This window comes from Mastigoproctus giganteus, chromosome 3 (assembly GCF_048544385.1).
Source record: "Mastigoproctus giganteus isolate SK-2022 chromosome 3, ASM4854438v1, whole genome shotgun sequence".
In the NCBI taxonomy this organism is placed as follows: Eukaryota; Metazoa; Arthropoda; class Arachnida; order Uropygi; family Thelyphonidae; genus Mastigoproctus; species Mastigoproctus giganteus.
This window is the reverse complement of record NC_143577.1, coordinates 228,276,994-228,289,686: the sequence shown is the minus strand read 5'-3', so window position 1 is coordinate 228,289,686 and position 12,693 is coordinate 228,276,994. Positions and strand designations below refer to the sequence as shown.

The 12,693-nt window shown below is 35.3% G+C and overlaps 1 protein-coding gene across 2 annotated transcripts in view; it reads left to right on the top strand.

Moving 5' to 3' along the window:
• The window catches only part of LOC150088812 (3'-5' RNA helicase YTHDC2-like), a 281,725-nt gene that overhangs the window by 223,216 nt on the left and 45,816 nt on the right, over positions 1–12,693 (top strand). For both annotated transcript variants that reach the window (XM_090369668.1, XM_090369667.1), the window contains exons 22-23: positions 5,334–5,446; positions 9,454–9,880. In XM_090369668.1, the coding sequence (XP_090225794.1) occupies positions 5,334–5,446; positions 9,454–9,880 (540 nt within the window). The remainder of the gene's footprint in view (positions 1–5,333; positions 5,447–9,453; positions 9,881–12,693) is intronic.

The window sequence follows — 12,693 nt, the reverse complement described above, 5'->3', positions numbered from 1 at the left end:
ATCCTTGCTGTTTTTCTTAGTATCTTTTGCCAAAGATTTCTCGTAATCCGCCTTTGCCTGCCGAACCTCCTTTGTGACCTGATTACAGACTAGCTTATATCTGCCACAGGCTTCTGCGTCGCCTGATAATTTATATGCATCCCGTGCATTTTTCTTCTCTGTCACGAGTCTCATTAGTTCATTTGATAACCATTTAGGCCTAAACCTTGAACAATATTTCTTCATCAGTATGAAAAGTCTAGTAGCTTCCACAATTAATTCCTTGAATGCTTCCCACTTAGAATTTACTGTTTGTAACATCGTCAGTTGATCCCACTGTACAGAATTTAAAAACTGTCTGAGACCACTGTACTCCCCTTTACGGAAGCAAAAACCCTTTCCTTTACCCCTGACGGTAGTTACCTCTTTGAGTAAATCCCACTGCAGCACACTGTGATCACTGCCACCTAGTGGTTCCTTTATCTGCAAATTCTTAATACACGAATGATCACTGCTGATAACCAGATCAAGAGTATTACTTTCTCTGGTTGCCTCTCGAACATGCTGCTAGTAAACAAAATGAATTACATCTGCAACCACAAAGCAAGTTACAGTTATTTGAATTATCTGTAATGTGATTTCACATTACAAAATTTTAAGTCATGGAATTTTAAGTAATGATTTCAACATATATTGAGTTGCTTGGCATCTGGTGCCTACCACTGATCAGTGCAGTGAACTCATACCGGCATCTGATAATAATTTGTTATGCCTAGAGCGAGCCCCTCATCTGATAATAATTTGTTATGCCTAGAGCCCCTCATCACTGAGGATTAGACTTATTGTTTTTTTCTGTGACACACAAGTGTGGATTTAAAGTCCTGGAAATCACCTTATTTGTCATGGTAAAAAAATATTTCTTCAAGACAGGTCAAAAGAGAAAGCAATGTCAGAAATTTTTTGACAATCGTAGTATTGTGCAGTATGAATTCATTCCTCAATGTGCTACTGTGAATAAGGAATGATACATACACGTGTTGTGCTGGCTGTGAGAGACAATTTAGGATAAGTATTTGGATAGTGCACAACAAAAGATTGGAAAATTGTTGAACAATAATGGACCTACATGTTCATTTCTCATGCAACAAGAGCTTGCTAAATACAATACTTTGCCTTACCACATCTCCTACACTTGCTCGCCTCACTTCTCACTTTAAAAATTTTTCTGTTTCCAAAAGTGATATACAGCCACTCCCCGGCTTACGTAATACTCGACTTACAGAAATTTGACTTTACGTAAGTTTTTGCCAGCCAGGGCAAACTTTAAAAAATCGTGGAAACGTATTTTGCATCCCGTAGGAATAAATGGAGGTATCGTAATGTGAACCCAATAACACATTGGTTTTTTTTTTTGTAATCCTTTCCAAGACCTTGGAAGTTGAAATTTTTGCTATATAACTAAGCTATTTATCTCTCTAAAAGGTCATTTTTATAATGGAAATTGCACTACACCTTCATCGTTATCATGTTTCATTATAAGAATCAATTTTGAACGCCTTTGTGATATTTTTCTAAAACACATTTCAGGAGGTCACTACCATAAAACAATAAAAACAATTTTCACTTTCCAGTTTATTGGGCTTTTCTGTTAGCACAATCTATTATAAACGGGTAGTATACTCGATCTTATTGCATTTGCAATAATACTGATAACTGGAATTCTGTAGGTTTTTACATTGTGGTATTATGGTGAAATGAGTTCCCCTTCACTGAAATCTTCAATCATATAAAAAACATAAATAAATCTTCTCTTCATTCCTATTTACTTATAACAATGGTGAAGGGGAAAGGGACCAGTGGAAAGTACAAGTGCTGGCAGTGCTAGTAAACGAAACAAATTGATTTAGAAATGAAGATGATTATGAAGTATGAGCAGGACAAAGTTTGTCATCTATTGCATGGAATTAGGTCTCGCTGCTTCAACAGTGAATACTATTTTAAGGGACAGTGCACGTATAAAAGAACCAGCGCATTTAAGATCACCAGTTATCACAAAACAGCATTCAGGTGCTATCGAAGATGGAAAAGCTATTAATAATATGGATGGAAAATCATATTCAGAAGCAAGTGTCCCCAAGTCCAATGACCATTCAAGCAAAAGCAAGATATATTTATGAATATATTAAGGATAAGTACGGCGAACCCCAAGCCAAGTTCGCAGCAAGCAATCAGTGGTTTAATAGGTTCAAGCATCACACTGGTTTCCAAAACATTAAAGTATCTGGTGAAGTCACCAGTGCTGCAAAAAATTTTGTGATGCGTTGGAAAAAACCCTGTCTAAATCTCCACAGCTCTCAACTTCCGCAGCAGCGTGCTTATCAGCTGGAGAGTTAATTCTGGCAACGAAAGGTAAAACTTGCTGACATTATGCCTGTCTCCTCTCTCTTTGTAATTTTCTAATTTTGAAATTTTTATAATTTTGTACACTTTTGTAATTTTTCCTGCGCATGAGAAAAAAATTTGAATAAATAATTCTATTTACATGTTTGTCAAACATTTGTTTTTTGCTTCAATCAAATTTGCGAGTGCTGCAGAAGCATTTAGGGAAATTCCAACTTACATAGAGTTCCACGGAATGCAACCCTTACATAAGTCGGGTAGTGGCTGTACATTGTTTACAAAGATGTTGCTTCCACAGTGAAAAAGAAGTTAATGATGCAACTCAAGATGGTTTCCATCCTGTCCCACCAGAACAGTTACAGTACTAATAGCATAAATTGTGCCATTCATGGAAAAAGTGCATTGCTGCCCAAAGAAAGTGCTTTGAGAGCAGGTGTGTATAGGTTTAGTTACATTTCATGTGCAAATCCAAGAATTTTTTGACTGTGCCAAGTATGTATGTTTACATAAATTAAACTACATTATTAGTTTCCCCATTTCAAATTAAATTAATTGTGTAAGATATACCACATTATATACCAATCTTTTTTAAGATGATGTTGAACATAGAACTTGGAAAAGAACCTTAGTTAAAATCCTTATAAAAAAAATGCTTTTGCCAATTATATTTCAGTGCAAATTTTTATCCTTAACATTAATTTCAGAATATAAAAGATTAGATCCAAAGAACTAAATTTAACTGGAAACTTTTCAGAAAAGAAAATGGATTAGGATGAAATATTTTTGCCAGAATACAATATTAACTGTGATGAAACATATACAGTGCTGCACTTTTGTAAAATGTATTTGCAGTCTGTTATTAGTATTAGTGGTGGCAAGTGATGTAAGCAAGCAAGCTAATAGAACATCAGAAAAAAAAATATATATCCAACTTATCTCTCCATCCCCTATAATAATTTGTCCAATTCTATCTAAAATTCATTCAAAATTCACTTGCACAACAGCAGATGGAAGGTTGCTCCAGTTATTCTGTAGTAAAAGCAAATTTTCATGCATCTCTCCCACACCACACTTTTTTAGTTTGTTACCTTATTTGTGTTGTCAAAGAATGAATAAGGATGCCATCAGCATTTAGTTTACCCAATCCATTTAAGCCTTAAACACTTCAATCAGGTCTCCTTGCAGGTGCCTAGTTACTAAGTGCTGCAGTTTTCAGAACTGGTCTTTCACAGTAATAGTATCCTTTTGTGTCCTTGACTAATCTCGTTTCTCCTCTCTGCTCTGTTCCAGCAGATCTCCATCCTTCTTAAAATGAAACTTCTAGACGTATGTAGTATCTATGCAGCCTAACCACTGCCTTATACAATGGAACCCCACGAGCTGTCCTGGCTGCCTGTCTGCAACACTCAGAGAACTTCACATGGATCTTAGAGTTGCCCCAGATCTTTCCTTCTCCACCATCTTGAGTGTGGTACTACCTAAAATTATGAAAACCAATAATAACAAAAGACACATGCTATCACCTTATAGTGCCAGTTTAACTTGCCTGATTTTTTATAATTAAAGTTATCCTTTGAAATTTTAATCTGCAAAAGTCATTCATGCATGCTTTAGTGATGTTATAGTTAGAGAGGCTATAAGAGGAAGTTACTCCTGTTTTTAATAAAAAAAAAAAAAAAAAAGAAGAAGAAAACAAAACTGCTAATGTGTATAAGTTGAAAATAAAATAATTTTTAATTATTCATACTTCCTCTATTATTATTCTGGATGGGTATAAGTTTACTGTAATCATATACTACCTGGAAACAAAGAAATGCTTTGTTCCTCAGCAGACTGGCTGCTGAACTGAACCCAGGTCAGAACTCATAGGCAGAAGTCTTCCAGTTCCAGAGCTTTCTGACTAAGATGCATGTGACTGGCCAATAAGTGTTTGGCCTGTTTGCTGACACTGGGGGAGGATAAGAGAGCTTGAGCCAGGAGTGGAGGTACTTAATTTCTGTGCCTTGTTAAGAAATAGGATAAGCCAATGTTGTGGTTACTTTCTCTTATTCATCCTTACATATTATGGGATACTTGGAATATGGTAGACCTTAACAAATTCCTGTCATTAACAGTAATAATATAGTGACTATAATCCTGGACTGATTCAGGTTATCATTGTTCTCCCCAGGACCTATCGAACGGACGCACTGCCCGGCAAATTTAACTGACCGCCCAGCTAAAATTTAAGTGAGTTCTGCAGTACCGCTCACTGATCTCGATCAATATTAATTCGAACATACTATGCGGTCAAGGTCAATGCGACAGGAGTATATAATGTTAAATTATGCAATTAATTTTTGCTCTGGATTGCTTAAGTCACATTTATAAATAGCAGAAAATTTTATAATATTGCGAAGTATTACACTTTCCCGCCCGGCTACTTCATAATGCCACCTGGCTGGCAAAATTTTCTGTGGAGAACACTGGGTTATGGACATACTCACATCACTTACAGTTCTGTATTTAAAGTAAATGAAATTTTTAAATTTAATCTACTCATCATGTAATCTCTAGCCATTAATTTTTTTTTTTTTTTTTTGTCTTTTTGTGTGTGTGTGTGTGTGTAGATTTATATATTTTGACTACTACTACCAAAATGGTATTGGCATTCCTCAGGTGTCAACCAGACAATTTCTAATCTAGTGAATCATACAAAATTATAATTATAATAAAATAAAAAGCCAAAAACCACTGCAATAAAGATAATTAATTTAATAACACTAGCTAGTAAACTTCTTATGAAAATATTCTTTAATTCTTTAAATATCCAATTCTTGACTATATTACAAGAGGTTGTTTCTTTCCTGTGGAATGAATGACTGAAACTTCTAAAAATGTAGTTTGAGATATAAATGTTATGTTTTGGATATTAAAATGTCTTTCATAGTTTGTGCTTTAATGATCTTTGTAAGGTCGTATGGAAGGTTATGGTGAAGACAGTGACAGTGAAGCTGAGCAGAAGACTGATGGGCAGAAAGCAATGTTTAAGCTTGATGATTGGATTTCCTTTAGAGTTGAACCAGAGGTGAGTTATTTGTTTAATCATGCTGATGATTAAATGGATAAACAGAAAAACACATGAATGCTTTTTCATTCTAAATTACATTACTTTAATCGATCAGAAATTTTATTAAATTTCTAATTCTTTGGACTCTGCTTCCACATTTCTCCTTTTTTTTTGTTAAATACTACTATATTAATCTTTATAAAGTTGTATACTAAACTAAAATATCATTTTCATATTAATTATTTGCTAAAAAATTTCAAACCACAGTGGCTGTTTTTAAATGTGTTTTGGGTTCTCTTTGAAGCATTATAGCATGGTCAGAAGTATTAGTAGATATTTGTCACTGATTTCTAGTCAGTCAGTAATACTATAATCATTTATGAAAATAAAATATCATATTCCTAATTATATTAATACATTTTCACATACAGCCTGTGGTCATGCTGGATTATAGGCAGAGCATTATTATTATTACAGCCGACCGGGCTAGCCGAGTGGGTAAAGTACCTGCCCGGCAACCCAAAGGTCGCGGGTTCGATTCCCGCCTCGGGCTTGGATCAAAGTACTGCAAAAACCTTGGGAGGTGCAATATGGCCACAGAAGCCGATGCGCCAACAACTACCAAATCAAAAAAAAAAAAATTATTATTACCTTTTCTTCTTTTTTCCACTCAGATGGGACACATACCAAGTGGTTGTTTGTGTCTGATTATTCTTATTATTACTATTACTGTTGGTCGGGGAACTTTCTGACTATCCAACAGGTGTTCGGGATTGCGGCACTTTCTGGAGTTCCATGTAAATGTTTTCTGGAAGGCCTGTTGCTGCTAGGGTCTTATGGAAACTCTTTGGCATCATGCCAGAGATTAACATTGTGATTGGAATGGTCATTACTTGTTCCATATACCACATTTATATTTCTTTGACTTCCTGTCTTAAGTCTGTGTACTTCCTAATCATTTCCTTGTAGGTTTTCTGGAGGTTGCTGGTGTTGGGCACCACTATATTAATCAGGTGGGTAGCCATTTTCCTCTTGTCAATGAGGGTTATATCTGGTCTGTTGTGTGGGATCATCTTTTCCATTATTATGGTGCAGACTCAGTATAATTTGTGATATGGGTCTCTAGTACAGCTAGGTGTTCATTCTTGTAATACAATACACTTTCTTTGATCAACTGTTATTTTTGCAATAATAATTGGAAACAAGGAAAGAAATACTCACCTCATTCAAATTTGGCAAGACGACTGGAATACCACCCCTAAATGGTTTGCTACAAAAAGATTCATTCCTGAAGTTACCATCACCTTCCCGCAGCCACCCCCTTGGTTTTCACCAGGTCTTTATGTCATTTATCTTCTCACAGGACACAGCACATTAAACCAGAAGCTTGCCAACCTGAGCTTCGCCGACAGTCCATCCTTTGTTTGTGGCACCCCTGAGGACTGGGAGCATGTGCTCTACCACTGTGAAAATTACCACCCTTTCAGAAGCATGATGCTTCTGAAAGATGAACATTTTTTCATTATAGATGAGCGGCACTACAAAGAACTCTCCACATTTGCACAGGCAGTCTTCACACACAGATCTTCTGCAAAAGTGTGGCTTACAGACGTTTTAGGAAAGTTTACAGTCTTTTAACAAGCCGTGTTTCATGGAGGTTGTTGAACCTTTAACAGGATGTAACTCCACTTGTAACAGTAAGACATTGTAGAAATGGATTTATTTAAAGTTATGTCCCATATCTTTTCATGTCCTTGGGATGACCTTTTGAGAGCCTTGACTTGAATTTGCTGAACTTCAAATTATAGAGTTGGAAAAATTATGACATGCCACAAAAAACACCCTAATTCAATTTGAAGAAGTCAAATCCATTGCCAGTATTTCATTGGATACCGCATTCTGCAACATGTATATACACAACCCCTAAATTCTTGATTCTGTACACTACATGCCACTTTGAATAACACTGTTGAAATTTGTTTGCTGATACACTTCTTCAAATTCTCTGCCCAAAGTTAGGTTCAGGACTCCATTGACGCCATTTTTCTCTATCTTGTACTTTCCTTTTAATTCCTGCCTAATTTCCTCTTCCCATCCAATTCTCCGTCTCCCAACAGCTCTCTTCCCACATATCTTCCCCTCTATCACTTTCCTCAGCATGCTTTCTCTTCTCAAAACATGTCCTATAAAGTTCTTTTGTCTTCTTCTTAGTTCTTTTACTAACATTCTTTCTCTCTCTCTTTTCCTGCTTTCCTCAAAACTTCCTCATTAGTCACTCTGTCCACCCATTTCACCCTTTCCATTCTCCTCCACACCCACATCTCGAAAGCTTCTAGCCATCTGATCTCCTCTCTTCCCAGTGTCCATGTCACTGAGCCATAAAGTACAACAGTCCATATTAATGTTTTCACCATTTGCTTTCTTAATTCCTCCTTGAAACTTTTTCTCAATAGTTCTTTTCTATTACCAAATGCTTCTTTGTCCATTGCAATTCTTATTTTTATTTCCTCCAGGTTTTTTCCATTTTTTATCATTATGCTTCACTAAGTACAGTCGGTTCTGCTACGCGGTACATATGTTCCTAAAAATCTCTTCGTTGTGGTATTTCATGCATTAAAAACAACAGAACTTATGGGAAAAATAGAGATAGCGGCAGAGAACTCAAAAAAATGTTCAGTATGGTAAGTAAACAGTAAAAAAAGTTTTAAAATTTAAGATGTTTAAACATCTTAAATTTCTAATAAATAAATAAATATTACAGTAAATAAAGCACTTTACCATGACAAGATATGAAATTTGCTTGATTGATATTTCTGTTCACTGACATTTTCTTTTTTTTTTTTATTGTAAAATTTAAAACAGTAAAAAAGATAAGCAATCAATACAATGAACACTGGGCGCACAAATTGCACAAGTGAGACAAGTTTACGAAGCTTACAAAACAGAATGAAGAGAAGATTCTGAAAAATTATTTGTTTTTTATATGATTGAAGATTTCAGTGAAGGGGAAACATTTCATCATAATAACATAAAAACCCACAGAATTCCAGCTATCAGTATTATCACAAATGTAGTAAGATCAAATTTATTATCCATTTATAATTAGATTTCACTAACAGAAAAGTCCAATAAACCGGGAACTGCAAATTGTTTTTATTGTTTTATGGTAGTGATCTCCTGAAAACATGAGTCGGCCTACAATATAACATGTTATCTTGTGAATACATGAATGAAAACAGTGTGTCTCCAACCAATACAACTACAATAAATGGGAAATATAGCTGTCACACATTTGACGTTTAACATTTTTTAAGCTTCGTAAACTTGTATGTATTGCTGCGCAGGTTGCTACATTCAGCTTGGTGGACACCTGGTGTTACTTGCAGATGGAATCACGTTATACTTGCATAGTTCCCTAATATATCAGTCGCGTTGGAGAAAATCTGTGTTGTGAAAATGCGCATTAGCAGGACTGACTGAATCTGTATCTGTCCACCTGTTCTAATCTTATTCCATCTAATGTTACATTGATTCTTCTTACTGGCCACTTTGAAATTAACATCCAACAAAATCATGGAACACTTATAGTTATGAACAAAGCATGTATTTATTCACAAAAAAATTTCTTATTGGGATGAATTGTCCTGGAAAAGGCAGTAGGGTTAAAGAATGCACTAAGCATATAGAATGTAATATCAAGAGCAAATACAAACCCTTGTATTATTTATGAGCTATCTTCAAAAATTTTCTTTACACTGTTAGGGACTTGGAATGAAATCCATGTTTACTGGAATTTAGGAAATGGATAATTAATATTTTCCAAATGGTTAAGTTTGAATAGTACAGTTAACAAAAACCTAGACCTATAATTTATCATTATTGCACAATATTCAAATCATCATATACAGTTTCTTTATTACAGTTTCTTATTAACTTCATATGAAAAATATTTCAATTACTATATTTAAAAAAAGAAATAATTACATTTTGAATACTGTGTTATGAAATTTGTGTTATTATTGTAGGCAGCCCGGTTGACTCTTCAGCTTCGACAGAAATGGCATGCCCTCTTCCTAAGACGTATGCATGCCCCAGCAAAGCCTTGGTCCCAGGTAGATGAGGCAGTAGTCAGAGCAATTGTTGGAGTTCTTTCAGCTGAGGAGCAGTCTCTTGGGTTACAACAACCAGCTGGCATTGGCCAGCGACCCAGACCAATGTCAACCGATTTTTGCCCTCCTGTCAGTATGGGTCCACAGGCACCTTCAAGTCCTGGCTCTAGTAGTTTTGGAAATCACAGTCCTTATAGTGCATCTGATATGCACTCTGGAAGACACAGTTCTTTTGAACCAGATATTCCTGATGATGGATCTGTGAGTGTTGAATCATATTCCTCTTCTTATGCTGGTGCAGGAAGTTCATATCAACCTGTTAGAAGGATTACTATGGAGAAAAGTATGTTTATATTTCTTTTTATAATTACAGTAAACCCCCACTATTCGTAGGGGTTACGTTCCTGAGAAATGCCGCGAATACCGAAAACGCGAATACTGAGTTATGGCTCCCATAGTAATAAAGGGGTTCCGTTCCAAAGTATGAAATATATAAGAAAAACTAGTCTAAAATTTTGTCTATGAATGTATTTATATGTACTTTCATAATATGACTATGTACATAGACAGTACATAGTGAAATGCAAGCATATGGCATTGAAATGAAAATAAGAAACAATTTAATATTAAATGTAATATTTAATATTAGAAATTTCAAACAAATCTTTCAAACCAATGCCTTTGCTAGCTAAAAAACTTATCCCGCCAGTGCTATCACCAATTTCGCTAAAGTGTTGATAAAGGTGTTTTGCCTTTTCACGAATGATGAGTGAACTTAACGGAATTTTATTTTGAGTTCGGTCTTCTATCCACAGATTTAAAGCCTTTCCATTTTTTCTAATTTAACATCACGAGTTACAGAGCAAATTTTTGAAGCAATTAGCGTGTTTTCACGGACACTACAGCGGATAGTGTTGATTTTATAATGTTTGACTTTTTTTATAATGTTTTGATTTTATAATATTGATTTTATAATGACTCGTTGATTTTATAATGTTTTGCCACTTTCACCATTAGAAATTTTGTCTAATAACTCGATTTTATTCACTAATGTCGTCATCTTCTTTGATCTTTTCACATTTCCCTTGTTATTCGTAGCCATATTTTTGTACAGATTAGAAAGGACTTGTCCACAATAAAGTCACTTTCTTCCATTAACACGCTCGAAAAAGTCTGTTTTACACTGCAAAACGGTAGATTTATCACTTTTGTAAGCATATCAATTTATAAATTGATAAACTTATTCAATTTATAAGCATATAAATTAAAAGCAAACGACGAAACTTCATGACAAGTGCATAACACATACTGAACAAAGATTAGCGAGAAACATCCATGCTCGCGATTTTGTCACCCCTCTCCCCACACCCACTGGGCACTGTTTTGACCGGGAAAGATAATTTTAGCCATGCCATGTTTTTTTATGGCAGAAAATGTTCACAGTGCTTTAAAATTCACATTTTTTTAGGTTTCATTTTATATTAAATCAGCGACCGTGAATACGCGGAACTGCGAATACAGATACCGTGAATAGCGGGGTTTACTGTATATATTTTTCATATTAAGACTGTAATTCTTTGTATGGGAAAATTTCAAAGTAGATATATCAAATCATTTAATCTTTGGAGGCTCTTTTTTGCTCTCAACACTGGATTAATGGCTGCAAATATTTTAATGCAGGGCATCAATCTAGACTCTAGAAGCCTAGGTAACTCTTATTAAATATATTCATGATTATCAAGATAATATTTCATTATTATAAAATGTTATCTAGATAATCTTTTAGACACTATGGATGTAAAATGAATTTTGTTTACAGCATGATCACGGGACTGCAACAAGCTCTTCTGATCCCACAGAAATATTTCTCTGGGTTCAAGAAGTAGGATCAGCTGGCCATATGCAAAATAGAAAAAAAATATATCCAATTTACACTACACTGAAATAAATTATTTTTAGAAACACTCCAAAGCTTGCTGAGACATTCTTGTCTCCTCTGCAGGTAATACTTTCAAAAATTGCTGGATTTTGAAATAATATACAAAAGATTAAAAGAATAGCTTCAGTTAAATATAAAAAAAAGAAAGATTTCATCTATTATTGACTTCATCTCATTGGAAACTACAAGGCACCAGCAGTTAAAAAAACCAAAAGACATAGCATTTCGGTTACTTTGAAATCTGCCATAGGGCTGAGTTGAAAGACTGTGGTCCTGTGCCCTGCAATAATCATAATCACTTGAAATACTATAAAGCATTTAGGGCTGAAGCTTCAAGCTATGGAAAAGTCTAGACTATGTATAAGTATAGTGCAAAAGAATCAATAATACATCGCCAAATCTGAATTAACAGAATGTTAGCAAAACAGCTTCATTTTAAGTTATATCTCATATTGTGAATACCTTCACAACGAGTTGCCATGATATTGCACTACTTTGAATAAGTAACGTTTCACCTGAGGAGGAGACTAATGTTACTTATTCTCAGATGGATACCACCACCCAGATGGCACCGTTACACCATCAGGCATCTCTCATATTGTGGAGTTATACTTCGTAATTTTTTGCCATCATTGCATCACTCGGGTACTTACCCACCGAAGAAGGGCCAAATAGCCCTGAAACGGTGCTGTCTGGGTGGTGGTATCCATCTGAGAATAAGTAACCTTAGTATTCTCCTCAGGTGAAGCGTTACTTATATTGCACTACTTCGAGTAGTGGAATATCATGGCAACTCATTGTGAAGGTATTCACAATATGCGATATAACTTAAAACGGTGCCGTTTTGCTAACATTCTGTTAATTCAGATTTGGCTATGTATTATTGATGCTTTTGCACTATACTTATACATAGTCTAGACTTTTCCATAGCTTGAGGCTTCAGCCCTAAACACTTTATAGTCTAAACGCATCATACACTATCAGGCATCTCTCATATTGTGGAGTTATACTTTGTAACTGTTTTGCCAACATTGCATCACTCGGGTACCTACCCACCCACCGAAGAAGGGCCAAATAGCCCTGAAACGGTGCCGTCTGGGTGGTGGTATCCATCTGAGAATGAGTAACATTAGTCTTCTCCTCAGGTGAAGCGTTACTTATCCGAAGTAGTGCAATATCATGGCAACTCGTTGTGAAGGTATTCACAATATGAGATA